The 21,203-nt window shown below is 39.1% G+C and overlaps 1 protein-coding gene across 11 annotated transcripts in view; it reads right to left on the bottom strand.

Annotated features, from left to right (window-relative positions):
* Nucleotides 1-2,921: 2,921 nt before the first annotated feature.
* Nucleotides 2,922-21,203, bottom strand: part of KIDINS220 (kinase D interacting substrate 220) — a 90,174-nt gene continuing 71,892 nt past the window's right edge. For 10 of the 11 annotated variants that reach the window (XM_061154779.1, XM_061154782.1, XM_061154774.1 and 7 more), the window contains 4 exons: nt 14,230-14,358; nt 9,695-9,793; nt 7,957-8,190; nt 2,922-5,617 (listed from right to left, as the gene is read on the bottom strand). In XM_061154779.1, the coding sequence (XP_061010762.1) occupies nt 4,355-5,617; nt 7,957-8,190; nt 9,695-9,793; nt 14,230-14,358 (1,725 nt within the window). In that variant the 3' untranslated portion in view covers nt 2,922-4,354. Of the gene's footprint in view, nt 5,618-6,042; nt 6,096-7,956; nt 8,191-9,694; nt 9,794-14,229; nt 14,359-21,203 lie in introns of all 11 variants that reach the window. The other variant, XM_061154784.1, reaches the window with a different exon arrangement.

The following is a 21,203-nucleotide window of genomic DNA, read 5'->3' on the forward strand; positions in this document are numbered from 1 at the left end:
TATTTGGTGAGGAGCCAACAACTGTGAGAAGGTAACCGAATTGTCAGAAGGAATGGTCTATGAGCAGGGTACTAAGATCTAGAGCCCCTGTTGCCTTGAAAGAAAATGAGGCAAATAAGTATAAAACACATGTTAAAATCAAGAGAACGATGGTGGGTAATCAAGATGATCTTATTTCAAGCAACTCAATTTGAGTAACAGGGAGCATGGAGTTCAATGTTTTTTCAAAGTAAAATTTTATTCAAGTTCTAATAATCATTTGATAAGATTGCTTTGTGTTTTGTTAAATCCGGGCAAAGCTAAGAAAGGGCTCATATTATATGTCACTGGTGTAAAGAACACTGTACATGCTAAGTCACTTCAGTTGTGTCCAACTCTCCACAACCCTATGGGCTGTAGCCCGCCAGGCTCCTCTGTCATTGGGATTCTCCAGGCAAGAATACTGGAGTGGTTGCCTTGCCCTTCTCCAGATCTTCCTGACCCAGGGATCAAACCCACATCTCTTACGTCTCCTGCATAGGCAGGCGGGAAGTAACATTACACAAAGCATATTAACCTCAGGAAACGAACGACCTAACCGTAGTCTCTATAAACAAGCTGATCACCATGTATAAACATTGTCAGAACATTCTGTGGACCCCAAGACAGTCCCACTGCTTTTCTTATACAGTGTCATTGTAATTCACAGTTCTGGCCAGTTTGGGTTGGTTCTCACTTCAGGGAGGTCAAACTACACACTGTTTTACTGACTTTGAGTCGCCGTTCTACTAATAGTCTGGAAATCATTGTTTGCCTTTCTTGATGGATCCACTTATGCCTATAAATTCCTTATTTTCTAATGCCTCACTAACTGGAGAGTCAGAGCTCACCACAGTCAGCCAGACCTGGTCAAAGAGCTCTTGCTCTTTTAAGAAACCTCTCACCCCCAGAGCAGGGCACAGCAGCATGGCGTTAACCAAGGCTGTGCTTTTACCATTCTACTTAAAAGTCTCTGACCATGTCGGTGACAGTGGTTGTTGATTTCTACCAACTGTTTTAGCTATTTCTTACTTTTAACCCTAATTCTTTTTAAAGTGGTAAGAATATTAATTCTCTTCTTGGTAAGAACTGTTTCAGTGGTGGTTTAAAACTGATGACCTTGAAAACTAATTTTTTACATACCTTAGCTTAAACCGGATCCCTCGGAAGATCTATCTATCTCAAAGGCAGCATTTTCTTCCTAGGCATGAAAGGGTTTAAGATATGTAAGATTTTAAATTCGCCTTCTAGTTAATCAGTCTCAACCAAGGATTCTCAACCTCTCTGAAGTGATGAGCCATTAAAAGACCATCCAAGGGGAGGCTCTCAATTTAGAGTAATTTGTGTTTCCCAATTCATTTACAAAATTATGGCCTATGCTTAGAATTTGGAGTTAGGGAAGGGTTAGGGGCACCAGAACCTGGAAATCAAAAATGCAATCATTTCAGGTAGCCCACCCAGGCTGGTCACCCCCAGACCCCTACCCCAAGCAAAAAAGTCTCATCGGCTGTTCCTTCCCTTCTGCCAAGTGTCAGCATAATTCCAGAAGGGCAAGCAGTGAGGGAGCCTAGATATATTCAGTCTCAAGTATAAAGAAGTTAATTTCACAGCTCCTTTCTTTTACCAGCTTATTTTCTCAATGTCACTCCATAAAGTTGAGGGGACAGTACCCTCTGGTTCTCCTTTCCTGGTAGCTGTGTTGATTTTACTCAAGAGTTAACCAGGAACTCAGGGATTTTTTAACCTAGGATACTTCTAAACAGGCTGAGAATTCCTGGTATAGCCAAAAATTATGTAATCTTAAAACCTTTTAAATTTAGTATTTTCACCAGAAGGATAAGGGATTTAATTTCATTCACAAATATTTTCTAATACTTAGTATTTGTAAGGGAAAAAAATCATGATTACAAATATATTTCACTCAGAACTACAGCATGCAGGTGATCTAAAGAGTTCTCAATTTAAGAATTTTAGCAAATAAGTTTCTAAAATTATTTGACTAGGCAATTAACTTATTCTGACGGCTGTGTAAAACTTGCATAAATAAAATACAAGACAAAAACAAGTTTTCATGTTAATATGGAAAATGGTTGTTAGGAATTTTAAGTTTCCCCAAATTTGAGAGCTGATCCTTAAACACCCAGCATCATGAAAGCTGTATCAACTGAGAGAGTATCAGTTCTTTTCCAGTCTCTCCAACAGAAAGGCCATTCTCACAGGTACCACCCCACACGTCTGTGGTCAATGAATCTGTCTTAACATTAGCTATGTGGACAAAACTATCTGTGGCTTAAAGTATAGGTAAAACAGTTTACAAAACACGGCAAGACGCTAACTGAGGCAGACTCTTAAGGGACTGGCAAATTTAGAGCACTGATTCTTTTCTGTCCTTTTTCACCCAGTTTACGGCAAAGTTTTGCATATGTGAGAGTCAGGCTGGGCTACAGGTTATAAATAGATACAGATACATACATATACACACACACACACACACAGACTCGAAGAGATGATGGTGCGACTCAATAACCCATCTGGTTTGTCAATTTCCAAAGCACTGTGAAAAAGCACATTTTTCCAGGATGCTCATGCAACAAATTAAACTGACATCCTCCCAGGATCTGGAAAACCCACTTCTTGTGGTTACAGAAACGCACAGTACAGAGCTGAGCTTGGGCGCTATGCTTCACAAAAGCACCATTCAGACGCTGGACCTAACAGCCATGCACGCCAAAAGACCAGGGAGAGTCACTCAGGACACTCCTGCCAGCTGCGTGACTGCTACGTGAACCTGAACGTCTTCAACGAACTTTAGACCTCTGACAAAACAAACACACAAATTACTTTTTTATTTTTAATCAAAATGTGAATCATCACTGCAGTGAATAAAAATTCATGACTCAGAATAGCATGCAATTTTTTTATTGTGTTCTAAATCTATTTGTACACTTAATACTCTTGTATTAACTTCACAAACAGAATAAAGAATACACTACAATGATATTAAGCTGTATCTACTCACCTGAAAAGGAACAAAATATTGCCCCTGAAATAACTGCTGATTACACAATATTGTAAACTAATAAACACTATAAATACTAAAATGTTAACATTTCAACACAGAACGTCAACAACATTCTGCCTTCTTTTTTAATTGATTAAAACATTTGTTAAGGTCATGCAAAATAAACGCTTCATGGAAATGTTAGATTACACTCAAACAGCAATGCAACGAAACCCACAAGAGGCAACTTTTTAATGCAACAATTGGTCAAATAAACCATTCAGCATGTCAATAAAAATCCGGTTAAGTTGAAAATGTCAAAAATGTAACACCATATTTAGGTAACTGCTCATCTAGGATCTCAACATCTACAATCCTATTTGTGACTGAAGATTATTGTGCTACATGGATACGTTATGTTAAAAAGGGCAAAAAGATGTCAACACGTGATGGCAGGGGGCATCTCCAGTCCACACCACACTTCAATGGGACCATTCTCTTAACTCCACTATCAGTAAATGAAAAGTCACACGAGAGTCATCTTTTTACCCTTGCTTTGTTAAATGTCTTTAAACTTTTTTCCAGAAGTATTTCTTATGATCCTCCCCCAGAATTCACATGCTGATTTAGGTACAGGTCTGCTGATTTAGAAAGAAGGGCATCTAGGTCATAGGGAGGTGATGCCCCCTGCCCCACGGGCCAACCTACTAGCAGCTCACAAGGGCCCAGTTTCTGGGGCTCTACTCTGGACACTGTTGACTCACTCTTTTATCAACTTTTAAAGCCCTCTTTATATTTTCTACTTACAATTTTTAAACTCTTTGATAAGCAATCTGTTATATAGAACACAGTTCTCAACTTACAGAGCATTAACTTTTAGTCTCTAGAGGCTATTCCATGACTTATCACCCCTTAAGAGCAAAATGTGCTTCTGGTTCACTCAGCATCATGTCTTCCCTCAAATATTTAGTGAATGAATGTTCCTCAAAAGGAATCTCTAGCTTGTTACTTTTGTTGGCAAATTCAGTTTATATTTAATAAACTCTCTAACCTATCTGTATACTCAGATCTTGTCTTGCAGCTGTATGCCGATGAAAGGTGTCATAACAATAGTGGGATTTTATACTTCTAAGTACAAAGACAATGGGGCTGACAGATGAGCCAGGCTTTCTCACACTTCCCTCTGCTGTGTCTCTTTTACCCAAGATCTTCTCATCCGTGAAGGTTTTGTGAGTGAAATGGACAAAAATAACATGCACAGATGGAGTCACTAAAAACTCAGGTCAGTCCTGTCACAGGGGCACAGTAATGCTATTCTACTTGTGCTTGTTCTTCTTAAAGAATGCTCTCTCTTTCTTCTCCAAAGCCTGTGCTATCAGAGGAGGCTACTGCATGGAGCTCTGAAGAGTCCTTTGAGAGCCTCGTGTAGCTCGAACGCTGGCCTCGCTTGTGCGCCATGCTCTTCAGGTTCTCATTCTGCAGAGCGGTGGAGTGGGAACTGGAGCCTGACCTCAGGAGGACTTGGGGCATCTCCCTCAGCCCCTCCGTCTCATCGGAATTCTGGTTGGCTCTGTTAGCTGGGGCACTGTTGTTGTTTAGGGTCACGGTGCTGGGGGTGCGATTCAGGTTGTAGGCTTTGTGGCACGCTGGCCAGTTTTCCTCGGGGCTGCTGGCTATCAAGCTGCATTCGGAAGGGCTCTTCTTGTCCTCAGAGCAAATGGACATCCGGGCTACGAGGGGATCTGGCAGGCCACTCAGGCTGTGCGGGACTCCCCGTCTTCCGCTATGGGGGTCATCTTCAAGCTCTATGAGGTTGGCCTTTTCAAGCTGGGAGTCATCTGCCGCCTCATTGTGAAGGGAGTGGTTGGGCGAGCTCTCATTGGACCTCACTCCCGAGTCAGAGGAGTCCTTTTTGTCAAGGAGGGCGTCTGACAAGTACTCTTTGGCCTTGATGAAGGTTCGAATGGGCTCTGCACTGTGCTCTGGAGACTTCAACGCTCTCTCTGCTTTCCCTTCAGCTTTCTTGTCTTTGTCGTCTTTGAGCAGCGGAGTGTTGTCTGACTCTTCTGTCCCGGACTCGTCTTCATCACTCGGGAGTTTCTGATAGCGCAGTCCACCTCCCTTCAGCTTCAGGTCTGTCTGGAAGAGACTTGACCTTTCTGAGGACTTCTTGCCTGGGAGAAGCTTACTGCCTGACTGATCGGATTTTTCATCTTCTTCGGTAATAGGATCCAGGGGTGAGGCATCATTGGTGGAAACTCCTGATGAGGAATAATCTATAACATCTCCCCTCTTCATCAGAAATGACTTCCGTGTATCATCTTGCTTTGGTTCACTATCCTTCCCTTTCTCGGGTTCTAGACTAGAGTGAATGGAACCCCCAGATGAACTCTGACCCATGTAATACGTGCTGTGTGGAGAAGACCTGCCACTCATGGTTGTGGAACCTGTGCCCCCTTCTAACTGAGACATCTGAGCAATGTACTCTCTATAAGCGTCTCTATACTCAGCCTGCACCTTATCAGTAAGCTTTGAAATTTCAATACTGGAATCCTGGGAAGTGAGACTGGAAAGACTTGGGGTTCTGCGAGTTTGTGACTGTGAAGACAAAAAAAAAAAATAATAATAATAATTTAAGAATTCAAACAAACCAAAAAAAGGCAAAATAAACATGAGCTTAGGAAATAGATATATATGGACAGTAAGAATTGTTAAAGTCATTAAAAATACCAAATTCTTTTAAAAGAATTCTGTATAACACAGTTTAACAAAGCTGTGAACTTACGAGTAATTTTAGTGTTATTAGAAAGCTTTATATAAATTTTAATAAAATTAGTTTACTGTTAATATTTAAAAGTATAATTTAAGGTTATATTAACCACCTTAGGACTTGTTTTTATAATTTCAAACTTTTAAATTTATTTAAGGCAAAAGTCACCTTCATTGATAAAATATAAAAGTGCCTCTTAGAAAAGAGAAAGAAAATGACAGTTAAGATAGGATCTCAAGAACAAAATACTCACATCTTCAACGTATGTTAAAAAGAACCTTTCTCAACTTGCACAACATGAAGTTTCTGTCAAATTCCAATTCAGAGAGAGTAAATGTACTCAAAATGCAAAAAAAACAAAAACAAAAAATTTTAGAGCAAAAGTATAGAGTGCAATGGAGAAGATGAATATTGGATCCAAATGAATAGAAATGGAAGCCATGAGGTCAACAGTCAAGTCCAAGTAAACAGAGAAATAAAATAGTTTTAGACGTTTGATCTCCAATGTGAAGTTTTAGGATGAGAATTGCTTTATATCCCAGAGAAGGTAATACACAAGGAGTAAGAGGTAAAGATTGGGGGGAAAAGGAAGGAAATGGAGAGAAAAGAATCAAGGAAGTTTGAGAAAGGAAAGAGCCAAGGCTGAAACAAAGCAGAAATAAGGCAGAGTCTTCCTTGCACAGGAGGGAACTAACCCAGCTCCAAGAAGCTTCCCTGAGACACAGCGAGCACTGAGCAGACGAGGCCACTCCCTCACGCCAAGTGCAGTCTCTGTACCCCTCCCTGGGATCCACAAGGGCCAAACTGTTTTCCTAAGCATATGAAGATGACCTTTGCCTTTCCACTTGCATTCTCACAATAATGCACAGTGGAGTCCCCAGAGGTTCCCTCATGTGTGACCTCCCAAGAGACTGAATGCCAGCTAAAGGAATCTAGCTAACTACTATTAAGCCAGGCATGAAAGATTGGTAACACAATCATCATTTTCAGTAAATATGTTTCGTTCTCAAAAAAGTCATTTTTCATAAAAGTGTCATCTATGTTGGTTTACATTAGTTTAAAAGATACTTGGTTTACTTTTAAGTTTCTCAGTTTTTATTTCTAATATGGCAAATACTGAAAGATAAAACTTACATAAACAAAAGCTCTTTAGGGGTCCTTCAATAATTTTTAAGAGTGTAAAAGGGTTCTAAGATTTGAAATAAGTTTTATGAGAGTGGCAGTACTGAAGGGAGGCTGGGAGAGCTGCCAGGGCATGGTGGGAACACCAAGTATGGAGGATGAGGATTTCTCAGGAAATGTTCAAAGAAATTCCAGGGAAAATAAAAGGATCGCTGTTGTTCAAACAGAGACATAAAAGGGTCAAGTGTGGACTCAATTTACTGAAAAATATAGAAATTTTTATCTTAGTTAATGCACAGTAATAAAATGCTTTCCCAACTTAAAGAAATAAGATTTATAGTAGGTAAGAAAAGGTAACAACAACAACAAAATATTTTTACAACCAAACCAAACACAACATCCTTACAAACAGCAGGCCTAATGGGCACTGCTTTTTCTAAATACAGTTCCCTTTCCATAGAGTTCTTTGTAACTATTTCCTGTTTTTCCTCCCTTGCTTGTCTTCCCTCTGTTCTGTGCCCTGCTCTGATCTTTTCCTAGTGTTTTTCCTTCTTGTCCTCCCCTTTCTCCTTCTCATGTTCTCTCACTTTTGTTTTTAATCCTGATCCTTGCCTGTCCTCCCTCTTCTAAGAACATCCAAAGAAAGAGCCCCTCCATGTCTAACATCAGATAATAAAAAGGAAATGAATATCTGTGAAGATATATCTTAAGCCAGTGCTTACTGAATTGAACAAGAAAATAGCAAGTGAAGGATGAGCTAACCACCTAGAGAGCCCAGTTCCTATCTACCTCAATGCCATTACTCTGTTTTACTGTTTTCACAATTCTTATCTTCGGAAATAATGTTATTGTCTCTGTTTTGTTGACTGTCCTCTCCAGAAGAACACAGCTCCTGGAGAACAGGGCCGCCTCCCTCTACCCTGTTCACCTGGGGACTCACTGAAGAGTTTCTAAATGACTATCTTTATGCACCAACAGATTCCCAGCTAATTCAACCCCATCCTTCCTCTTTGGCTCATGTAAATAATGGCATCCCAGTAAATACCTGCCAACTTAGGTTGCTGTGGCGAGGAGCCCCTTCGTCCAGGCCGAGCGTGTTCAGCTCTTCAAAGCTGAAGTTCAGGGTGTAGGGAGCCTGACTGGAGAGCTCGGTGTGGGGCAGCTCGCTGTGCGCAGATCGACGAGCAGGTTCACCATGAGGAACAGAGCTGCTGTTTTCACTCAGTAAACGTGGGTCTTCAGGGACCACCTGGTTTTCTGCATTTCGCATTTCTAATATCTTAACAGTAAACAAAGTCATCAATATCCACACGGACAAATCACATTTTAGAAGCTTTAGAAATTATTTAAAAAATTAAACACAAAGTTACTATGATGGAAATGAGAAAGCAAACTTCCTGTAAGTGAATTTCAAATAAATTTGTCCTATATCTGCTTAGCTTTCATATTAACAATACAACTGACCCTTGAATGACACAGGTGTGAACTATGCAGGTCCGCATACTTGCAGGTGTTTTTCGATAGTGGAGATGGCAGTTTTTACTACGTGGTCCAAGGCTGCCTGAATCCACGGATGTGGAGAAGCCCTGGATATAAACGGCTGACTCCAAGTTGTCAGTGGATTAACCTCCAAATTGTTCAAGGATCATCTGTACTAAAGGTAGTACAACTGGCCCTCAGAATCCAGTGGTTTTGCATTTGCAGAATCAACAAATCACAGATTGAAAATATTCGGAAAAAAAGATTTCAGAAAGTTCCAAAAATCAACACTTGAATTTGCCATGCACTGAAAACTATTTGCATAGGATTTACACTGTATGAGGTATTATAAGTAATCTGTAGGTGATTTAAAGTATACAAGAGGATGTGTGTAGTGTGCAAATACCATGCCATTTTATAGAAAAGACTTGTGCATACGAAGACTTTGGAATCACAGGGGTCCCAGAACCACTCCCCCACCAGATACTAAAGGATGACTGGAATGACGACAATCATCATATATGCAGTACACTCTAATTTGGCCACTGCGTTACTAGTGTAACATAACATTAAGATGAAGCACGACTGGAGCGTGTCAGTGAGCAGCAGAGCTGGACGGCAGCTAAAGCAGTAGGAGCTACTGCAGTGGGACAAGGAGACCTCAGGACAGAACTGGGCTCAATTCCAAAAGAAGCATGAACACATGGGCATTTACAGCCCAGGAGTGAGGGGGTCAGTGGATGGGAAGATGCAAAGAGGAAGCCTCAGCAGTACCAGGGCAGAAAGGGGTGTTTTTTGGCCGAACCACCTTGACAGGATTTACGCTGGAGGCAGGCCAGGGGTTTGGCACATCACCAGGGGTGGGGGGCAGGGGGGATAAGGAATTTGATCAGATATCGAAGGTGATCAGACATTAAGGGTGAGGCTCTTTCTAAAGTGACTTAGAATTCTGGCTACAACTCGGCAACGCAGACCCAACGAGAACAGATACCAAGGTCAGGGCCTAGAGGGTTACAGAAGCCTGACTGAATGAGGTCAAGGAGAGTGTCTTGGTCAATGAAAGCATGGAGAATTGGCAAGTGGCCCCTCTCCCATATTTCCAAGTGAAATGACCAAAAGTAAATATTGCTAAGTGCTGCTGTATATACTCTACATAAGAGGACACACAAGAGCCCTACACACAACTGTAAAATGTCATTCTTAAATGTTTTTTAAAAATATAGGAAAATAGCAGTTTAGACCAGTACTTACTGGCACTTCTTTTATAAAATGTTGTAAATCTACAAGTATTAAAAATATCTTACTGTGCTTCTAAAAAGATGCCAGTCTCCAAAATTCATATTCATTTCCTTCTTCAGTTCATCAATGTTACACTGAGCCAACACACGGCCATTTATGTTCGCCTGAATAAAAACAAACACAAGATAAACAAAATGTGAGAAATTCTGAATTTCCAGTGATTAAAAAGCACATTTATATTAGAGACTAGAATACCCTGACCTAAAGAAGGTTATCATCCCACGTAATAATTAGTAAACAAGCAGAATTTGAACAACATAAGTCACTCCATACTTTCCCAAGCGTTTCAGGCGCTCAAGTAAAATAAATCACAAGGATCAACCTCAGAGCTAACCCCAATTATTTCCGAAACTACCTTCCCTGCCATGTACAATAACAAAACTGCTAACTTTTCTCCTCTGATCCTATAAAATCTGAGCACAAAGGCAAGCTGCTGGGAGGGGACACAGATGTCCGTCGGCATGCTGGTCGCTCGCTGACAAAGTTCTAAATGAAGTGAAAGTGAAAGTCACTCAGTTGTGTCTGACTCTTTGCGACCCCATGGACTATAGTCCATGGACTATACCATGGAGTTCCATGGACCCCATGTAATTCTCTAGGCCAGAATACTGGAGTGGATAGCCTTTCTCTTCTCCAGGGGACCTTCCCAACCCAGGGATTGAACCCAGGTCTCCCGCATTACAGGTGGATTCTTTACCAACTGAGCCACCAGGGAAGCCCAAGAACACTGGAGTAGGTAACCTATCCCTTCTCCAGTGGATCTTCCCAACCCAGCAATCGAACTGGGGTCTCCTGCATTGCAGATGGATTCTTTACCAGCTGACCTACCAGGGAAGCCCTGGTAAGCCTTCATTTACTTCTAAATGAAGTAAGCACTGACAAACATGTTCATCAACTACACTAGATAACCTCAGCCACCATAAATGTTCACCACAAGTTTCCCAGTCTACTAAATGCACAAAAAATGATCTTATCACCACTGGGTCTCTGATGAGGAATGACAGAATTTTCTTGATTAATAAACAGTTTACTTATTTTACAAAAATACAAAACCTGACTTTATTAACTGTGGTAAAAGTATGAGTTACCTATGTTTAAAATCGATAGAATGCCCAGTTTCCAAATTAATTCTGAAGAAAAGACTGTACGGAGCAAGCCTATGGCAGGGGTCCTCTGTGAAAGTGCAAGGAGGTTAGCAGTTCTTAAGAAACCAATGATGGCCTGGTAGCAAAAAGCTGAGCAGGGAGAAAACCACTGTCCTGAGGGAAATAAAATCCCCACAAAGGATGTGTGGAGGCCTCACCCTTTCCTGACTCTAATCAAGCTGCCTAGAGGAGAGAGTGAGGTTTGTAGCTTGGAAAGGCAGTGCTGGGCACTTTTGCAAATGGGAAATAACTAGATTTGTGAGAAAACCAGTGCTATCTGAGCATTTCTGACCAAATATAGGCTATGATTAGTAAGATAGTATCAGTCAGTTCAATAGCTCAGTTGTCTCCAACTCTTTGGGACCTCATGGACTGCAGCACTCCAGGCTTCCCTGTCCATCACCAACTCCCAGAGCTTGCTCAAACTCATGTCCATCAAGTCAGTGATGCCATCTACCATTTCATCCTCTGTTGTCCCCTTCTCCTCCTGCCCTCAATCTTTCCCAGCATCAGGGTTTTTTCCAATGAGTCAGTTCTTTGCATCAGGTGGCCAAAGTATTGGAGCTTCAGCCTCAACATCAGTCCTCCCAATGAATATTCAGGACTGATCTCCTTTAGGATGGACTGCTTCGATCTCTTTGCTGTCCAAGGGACTCTCAAGAGTCTTCTCCAACACCACAGTTCAAAAGTGTCAATTCTTTGGCACTCAGCTTTCTTTCTCTCACATCCATACATGACTCTCACATCATACATGACTACTGGAAAAACCACAGCTTTGACTAGATGGACCTTTGTCCTCAAAGTAATGTCTCTGCTTTTTAATATGCTGTCTAGGTTGATCATAGCTTTTCTTCCAAGGAGCAGGTGTCTTTTAATTTCATGGCTGCAGTCACCGTCTGCAGTGATTTTGGAGGCCAAGGAAAGAAAGTCTCTCGCTGTTTCCATTGTTTCCCCATCTATTTCCCAGGAAGAGATGGGACCAGATGCCATAATCTTCATTTTTAAATGTTGAGTTTTAAGCCAGCTTTTTTACTCTCCTCTTTCACTTTCATCAAGAGGCTCTTTAGTTCCTCTTTGCCTTCTGCCACAAGGGTGGTGTCATCTGTGTATCTAAGGTTACTGATATTTCTCCTAGTAATCTTGATTCCAGCTTGTGGTTCATCCAGCCTGGCATTTCACATAATGTACTCTGCATGTAAGTTAAATAAGCAGGGTGACAATATACAGCATTGACGCACTCCTTTCCCAATTTGCAACCAGTTTTTTGTTCCATGTCTAGTTCTAACTGTTGCTTCTTGACCTGTATACAGGTTTCACAGGAGACAGGTAAGGTGGTCTGGTATTCCCATCTCTTTAAGAATTTTCCACAGTTCAGATCCACACTGTCACAGGCTGGCATAGTCAATAAAGCAGAAGTAGATGTTTTTCTGGAACTCTCTTGCTTTTTCAATGATCCAACAGAGGTTGGCAACTTGATTTCTGGTTCCTCTGCCTTTTCTAAATCCAGCTTGAGCAGACAGAAGTTCACGGTTCACGTACTGTTGAAGCCTGGCTTGGAAAATTTTGAGCATTACTTTGCTAGTGTTGTGAGATGATGGCAATTGAGTGGTAGTTTGAGCATTCTTTGGCATTGCCTTTCTTTGGGACTGGAATGAAAGCTGACCTTTTCCAGTCCTGTGGCCACTGCTGAGTTTTCCAAATTTGCTGGCATATTGAGTGCAGCACTTTCACAGCATCATCTTTTAGGATCTGAAATAGCTCAGCTAGAATTCCATCACCTCCACTAGCTTTGTTCGTAGTGATGCTTCCTAAGGCCCACTTGACTTCACATTCCAGGATGTCTGGCTCTAGGTGAGTGATCACACCATTGTGGTTATCTGGGTCATAAAGATGTTTCTTGTGTAGTTCTTCTGTGTATTCTTGCCACCTCTTCTTAACATCTTCTGCTTCTGTTAGGTCTATACCATTTCTGTCCTTTATCGTGCCCATTATTTGTATGAAATGTTCCCTTGTTGTCTCTGATTTTCTTGAAGAGATCTCGTCTTTCCAATTCTATAGTTTTCCTCTATTTCTTTGCATTGATCACTGAGGAAGGCTTTCTTATCTCTCCCTGCTATTCTTTGGAACGCTGTATTCAGATGGATATATCTTTCCTTTTATCCTTTGCCTTTAGCGCCTCTTCTTTTGTCAGCTATTTGTAAGGCCTCCTCAGACAACCATTTTGGCTTTTTGCATTTGTTTTTGAGGATGGTCTTGATCACTGCCTCCTGTACAATGTCACGAACCTCCATCCATAGTTCTTCAGGCACTCTATCAGATCTAACCCCTTAAATCTATTTCTCACTTCTACTGTATAATTGTAAGGCATTTGATTTAGGTCGTACCTGAATGGTCTAGTGGTTTTCCCTACTTTCTTCAATTTAATTAAGTCTGAATTTTATAATAAGGAGTTCATGATCTGAGCCACAGTCAGCTCCTGGTCTTGTTTCTTCTGACTGTATAGAGCTTCTCCATCTTTGGCTGCAAAGAATATAATCAATCTGATTCAATGGTGACCATCTGGTGATGTCCATGTGTAGAGTCATCACTTGTTTTGTTAGAAGAGGGTGTTTGCTATGACTAGTGCATTCTCTTGGGGCAGTAAGATAGTATATATGTTCATAATTAACTTTTTAGATGCCATTCTTTAAAGTATATAAATACTAGAGGCTGTTGTTAATGTCCTACGTCACTAAATCTCTGATAGAAAAAGCATAACTTAGTGGAAATACCTATTAAAATTGGGGCTCAGTTAGCCCTGTACATGGGAAGACACCTTGAAATCTCACGCTCATGGTAGTTACTGGAACTGCAAGAAAAGACCTAGGAAGAAAAGCACCTCAAGTGTGTCAGCCTTGCAAACCCAAAACTCAGAGGTAGTATCAAATGGGACATGATCAGAGTCCTCTAAGACATGAAAGTGAGAATTAGAGGGAAATGAAGCAAGCATGGTTTACTTGGATAATTGTTAAATCACAAATATTACAATGAAAGAAAGTGTAACATAAAAGAAAAGGCTTTCAAATGTTCTATGCTGCATACTGGAAATATAAGTAGTTGTCAACCTTAATGTGAAATCCTATAGAGCTTTCAATCAATATTTCTCATCAAAGCACTTTTGACTTACATGAGATCATTGTGAAGTAGCACTGTAACACACAGCACTTTCTTTTATCTATCTCTAAACTAAGGCATGAAAGGGCAATTTTAGGATACAAATAGTAAGAAACCTATTTCCACCTGAGCTTTCCCATCTCAGCAGAGAACTCATCTTTGATAGCCTAAACAGAAAATGCTCGCTGTCCACAGAGCCCGCCTCCCGCGCCCTCGAGTGAGCAGGTAAAAGTGCAGGTCACCTTTTTGATGGTTGCACAGTACTGAGGCAGCATGCTCTGGTCCAGCCCTTCGATTTGTTTCAGTTTCTCACAAACCGCATCCACGTTCATTGAATTCAGTGGCACTGTACCTGAGGCTGGGCCTGATCCCTAGGTAAGTCGTGGGAAAACACATGTATAAATAGCATTTAATGTCAGATACATGCAGTCATGTGACAGAGAAACACTTATGAAGTTACACTATAAAGCACTTCAATTAAAGATACATTTTCAAACTTAAGTAAAAATAGTGAATGTGTGCAGCATGGGACATGCCATCAGAGAACAGATTTAGCTACTGTTTACCTTAAAGAGTATCTTTTATTATAGCAGATATAGCCTGATCGAAACCACTTTTCTAAGAAGACAGAAGTTCCATGAGCCAACCCAAGGCCAACTTCAAGAAAGCCTAACCTCAAATCTCAAGAGAGAAAGGTGTAGCCCTTAATAACAGAAAGACAGGGGCTTAAAAAAAAAGGAATGGGGAAATTACTGATGCCTATAACATAGAAAAAAAATACAAAAGGTAAACCTATGAGATAATTTTAAAAGTGCTGACACTCAGCAGCTTTAAATGTCTTCACAGATTACCTTAACAGTCTACAACAGCTGAAGTTTTCAGATCTTGATCATATTTTATATCCAAGAGATCTAAAACCTCCCCTTAAGAACCTATACAATAATCGTGTAAGTATAAAACAACAGTACTTCTTAACACATGTGGAAGCAAATATAATCCATCAAAATTCAGTCTCATTTAAAAGAAAAATCAAAATAATAAACCTAGTGTTTACTAAGAAGAAAAATATTTTCTGAATACAGAGACATACTAAAGAAGTATTTGCCTGTGGCTAATTACATACAAATCTCCTCAATTACAGATGTGGTCACTGGGCTCCAAAGAGGTAAGTTTTGGCTTCAAACTCACAGAATAAACAGCTAGTTAATGGTAGATTCAGATAGGAACCCTAGCTTATCAGGTCTTACAACTTCTTATTTTCTTTGTTGCCACTGTCTATCTTTAAAGAGTTTAAAGAAACTATAGCCAAAATAAAGAGAAGACAAGCCAACTAGTATAGAGGATAACGTTACAAATGATCTGTCTTGTTTACCAGTCAATTTAGTCTTAAAATGATAAATATCATTTATCCTATCCCCAAGGATGTGTCAATTTAAATTTTCTACTGCCTCTTTTGTCATCATCAAGACAAAAGTAGACTATGACAGCCAAAACTGCCTGGGAGCTACTTGTTAAACATTATTTGCAACATGAAAGCATAATATAATTCTCTATTATGAACTGATAAATAAATATACACACACAGTATATAAGCAAAATATACCTAACTACATATAAATATAGTTAGTAGATGAGACCATACTGAACGGACAGTAAGGTAGTCATTTTATAAGAGGGAGTCTCAGCAAGTTTACAAGTGCAAGAAAGTCCCATAAAAATTTATAAATTAATGATTTGGAATATACCATTTATAGCTTGTTTTTAATTAAATATAAATTTAAAATATGCCATGTATTATATGGTCTGAGGTTCTCAATTACTTCAAAAATACTAAGTACAGCACAACACTAGTATTTCCATGATTTAGTTTTCATATTTCTATACATAGTTCTATTTTCTGCCTGGATGAGAACAGCCAATATTTAAGTGTTAATTACCCACTATCTGCTATGGAAACTTTAAATGCTTTCTATGAATTTTTAAAAACCATATTTGTTTTTTCTTTCTTTTTAAACAGGTTTATGTGAAATATAATTCACAAACAATTCTCTGATTTAAAGTACACAATTCAGTGATGTTGAGTATCTTCTCATAGCTGTGACACCATCACTACACTTAACTTTAAGACATTATCAGAGCCCTAAAAGTTTAGCAATTCTACACTATTAGCAGTCAACCTTCATCCCTCCCAACACCCAGTCCTAACCCCTAGCAACCACTGACCTACTTTCTGTTTCTGTGGATTTGCCTATTTGGGATACCTAAACAGAACCACACAATCTGTGACCTTTTGTAACTCGCTTCTTCCACTTAGTATATTCTCAACGTTCATCTATGCTATAGCATGGATTCATACTTCATTCTTTCTTATCGCTGAACAGTATTTATCTTTTAAATGATCTTTAATACTGTTTTTCAAAATGTTTTCATTCCTCAACCTATCTCTTCTTTCTAGGTACATTTAAACTTGTCTACATTTCTGTGATTACAAAAATCACAAATGCACAGTTTTATCATACTGGATTATAATGATCATACTGGATTATAATTCACAGAATTAAATGCCATGAATCCACACTGATAAAAATAAAAAGTTGAGTAAGTAAGTAAATGAGGAAGAAGAGACAGCTTTTACTTATAGAATTCCAATTAGTAAATGTAGAACGGAAAATTACCACCCGGAAAACACAACAAAAGTGGCGGTACACAAGACACCACTAAAATTCATGAGAAAAGTATAAGGAGGAACAGGATTATCTGCAGTTTCAAAGTATCTCCCCCTAAATATTCATTCATTACAAACGGAAAGACATAACCTCACAGTGTTGAAACCTGGCAGATGCTGCCCTAACCACATGACTGAGGTCCCTATGACCACTGGGAAGATGCAGGCCCTCACAGACCCTCAAATGTGATACATGGAGGACATGTATCATGTTTCTGTGGGTCTCTTGCAAAGATGTATAATCTCCTTCTAATCATTAGGAAATGGTAAACAGGCCCAAACAGAAGGGCAGTCTACAAAGTATCTGATGAGTATTCTTCAAAAGTTTTATGATCATAAGAGACAAGGAAAGACTGAGGAATTATCACAGATTAGGGAACTGTAAGGAGAAATAACAAAATACGACTGGACTGGATCTTGGACCAGAAAAATGACATTAGTGGAAACACTGGCTAGATTCAAATAAAGCCTGTATTAAGAGTATTGTACAAATTTTCATTTCTGTTCTGGAGAAATACACTACAATCAGAAAAGATATTAATAATAGGGGGATACTATTTTTGTACCTTTGAAGTCTAAATTTATTTTAAAGTAAAAAGTTTTTAATCACAAAAAACTCTATTTTTAATTGTGCTAAAAAGAACAAGTGTAACAGACATGGAACTGATTAACTCTGTCTGTGTGGGGGCTGGGGAAATGTAAAATGTTAGAGAGTAACATTTCCATTAAGAAGGGACTCAGAGAATTTGGCAAGACAGACATGTTAATAAAGACACTACTCTTTCCTCTAAAACAGGAAACTTCACATTGTTTTACTTTCATGATCCTTCAAGACTTCTACATTTTATCACTTGAAAACATATCTTGTCCCTCACTGGGGATTATGTAGAAGATATATATTATCTTTGAATGACTTTTAGGAGTTTTCTAAGAAAAAGACACACAGGGTACCCTGTAACTCCATCAAAGCTATTGTCAGACTATTGATTATTTGTGAGTTGGATCTTATCAAAATAAAGAGTAGATTATCAATATATTAAAATACAATATACTTGTTTGAATAAAAGAGAAATGGTAACTACTCGCCCAGTTTTTTCTAAAGTAATCATATACAATAACTCTTGGTATCAAAACAAAGATCTTTGGATGGAAACCTCACAAAAGAAAAAGTACAAGAGTTGACAAGGAAAAGGTATAGTCAATAATTCAATATGTTAAGTTCTTAATGGAAAACATTACTTAATACATAGAATGGTAATACTTAAAGAGTTTATCATGCATATTCTTACTTGAAATTTACCTGTTACAAGTAAAGGAAAGATCATTTTAGTATATATCACAATCTACTAAAAAACTTTTTCTAACACAGAAAACTGAATGCAGAAGATGTTAGTTTGCTTAAGACTGTTAAATACTTACAAACTTCAAAATATAGACAAATCAGAAATCCTCCAGGTCAAAGTAAAACTAACAAAACAGATTTAAATTACTTTGATGTAACTATATTATTTTATATTGTAAGTAGATTAAAACTACACTCTGAAACATCATCATCTTCAGTAAATTATCAAACAAGCTTAGAATTGATTAGCCAGAAATGAGAGCCATGCAGAGGCTGAAAGCAGCTATTAAAAATAAACCCAAGGCACTGAAATGAGCACAGGTTTATAAACAGCCCAGCGGGAAGTTGCCAATGATTGCTTCGAACAGCCTAAAATAAGAAAAATGAGTAAGATTTCACTGAAAGTTTCTGTACCTGTCTCTGTTTGTTAAACCCAGAGTCACACGGCTTTAAGGAAGGAATAAAACAGAATGAAGGACACGAGCTTAAAGGAAAACATCAAATACACTTCTGTAATAAACACAGGCAGCACTTCAGTCGCTCTGTTTGCCCACGACTCTGAACACACCATCTCTACAGCAACATAAAGGAACATCCGTGCACGCGCGTGCGCACACACACACACACACACACACACAAAACAAACACACACAACACACACACAGACAGTTTAATCTCATTAACATGTGCATGGTAATTTTAAAATTGTACTCTCAAATTTAATATTCTTCCTGTTAGAAGAATAAGCCATGGGCCATACATTCAACAAGAAAACCAGATAAATAAAATTTGCTACGAAAAGTCAATATTCCTACTATATACAATTACTTTAAAATTAATTTTTAACATTCTAACTAAAAAAACTGCAACTATTAATTCCAGGTCAATTTAATAGCAAGGTTTAAATACTTGGAATTCACATGATCTCTTCATAAAACATTTTCTAGTCACACTAATAGTTAATGTTCAGAAATATACTTTTCAGATTTAGGTTTTGTTTCACTGGGCATGCACTGACGTATCATTTGAAAACAAAGGCCATAAGAGCTGAGCAGCTCAAAAAATCATAAATGTAACAGTGAAAAAATATTGGCACACTATCAGTAAGGTAACTATTTTACTGATGCAGTTTTCTTTTTTTATTTTTTTTTTTGTTTTGGCACAGCACGGCTTGTGGGATCTTAGTTCCCCAACCAGGGATCGAACCTGGTCCCTGTCAGTAAAAGTCCAGAATCCTAACCACTGGGCTAGTAGGAAATTCCCGATGTAGCTCTTTAAATCCCTAATTCAAAGCTGACACACTGCTATCAATTATTGTTCTGCACAGATTAGGCTGGCGGTAAATATTCTCAAACTAGTTCAAATAATCTAGAAGTAACTAACAATGTTGAATCAATTTACAATGTTCTTTTAACATGTTCACTATCTGGAGCACTTCATGGGAACTCTGCTTTCTGGTTTACAGGTTAAACTTACTATAGGTACTTCTGAATATCTGTAGAAACTTGAAAAAATATCAAAAAGGAGCATTGGTGAGATTATAGTTTACTACAAGATACCAACACACAAAAGAAGGCTATTGTTATCAAGCTGGAAAATGTAACTTTCTCTTCAAACTACATGAGAAATAATACGTAGGTTAAAGCTGACAGATGAGGTTTGACACCACATGCAAAGGGCAATCTTTTCAAAAAACTCAAGTTCAAAATATGATTTTGTTATGGTTTTTTAACTTTTAACTGTACTCTAGGATTTCAATGGTGTCAATATTACAATATCCTATTTCTTCGATAGTGTCTCAACCAATTTAGTTGTAGTTTATTGTTTAGGAAAAATGTTTTCTTGAGCTGAAGTCTGGCACAAAGACTTTGAAGCTGGAAGTGAATACAATTTTTCACTATATTATGAAAAGAAAAAAATGTTAATAACTTTCCAAACTAAAGAAGTTAATAAAAATGCACTACTAAATTTAGACAGTGTGAGTGAACCTCCAGAGAGAAGGTCCTGGGGGCTGTCAGAGAGCACCCACCCTAAGACTACAGCCCAGGGAAACCTGAAACGTGCCCTGCCTTACCCATGGCATCTTTAGCTTTCTCGTCCAAGTCTGCTCCTGAATGATGACAGACGGCATGATATGGACATCCATTTGTTTGAAAACAGGTTACTAGTTCTAAACCAGTGGTTGAAATAAAATGATCTACAGTGGAGTCCCATCTTTTTTTCACTTGGTCACTCCACCAACTGGATCCAGTTTAATGAAAACCAAGACTGTCATTTCTAGGACTTTCATTCAGTAATTTTCACCCATCTCTAAAAGTAAAAGTAACAGCACACCGGAAGGCAGGGTACTGCTCCTAACAATGCCGTTGAAGTTCTTTACCATCCAATGTCGTGCTAATCAGCTTTGTGCCTTTTCAGTGCAGCAGCTGATCTAAAGATACCGAGAAAACCCTGCAGCAGAGAAGGTCGAGAAAGAGCTGACTTGGTAGCACTGATCATTCCCCCTCTTGGCAGCCCTCCAACCCATCAGCTCCAGGAAGCCAGGGTTTCCATTAGTTTTGTTCACTGCCCATCCCACTGCAATAGTGAAACAGTGGATGATCACACAGGCATGTGAAGGACTTGATGGTAAGTAATCCAAGGAAGGATACAAGGATAAGGAAAGCCTCCATTACACTTTCCTTTGAAAACATCCTCTTCAAGAAAACACTCCCTCCTCTCAAAAATGAGCAGCCACACCTTAAATAAAAATAGACCGAATATGACTCTTTCAAAGAGCAACTCTCTGAAAGACCACAACAAAATGCCACTGAGGAGACCTGACTCATGAAAGGCCCTCCTTGGTGGGTTCATCCCTTCATGGTCACTGAGTGATCTGAATGCTGCTACTTCCTAGAGGGGCCTGGACTGAAAGAAGGTAAAGGCACCAAGTAAAACTCTCCTGGAAAGTTTTCAAAAGTGTAAAGTATTTGGAGCATTCAGACAACCTGGAAATCCTTCTCAATTCTAAGAAAACAAACTGATTCGAGAAAATCAAACCACCTTTTGGGGCCATAAAAGCATCAACAGATAAAGGGTCAAGTTAATCTAAAATGCCTGGAGTGTGTATGCACCACTCCTACCACTGAGGAAAGGTTATTTAATTAGTT

This window comes from Dama dama, chromosome 11 (assembly GCF_033118175.1).
Source record: "Dama dama isolate Ldn47 chromosome 11, ASM3311817v1, whole genome shotgun sequence".
NCBI classification, from domain to species: Eukaryota; Metazoa; Chordata; class Mammalia; order Artiodactyla; family Cervidae; genus Dama; species Dama dama.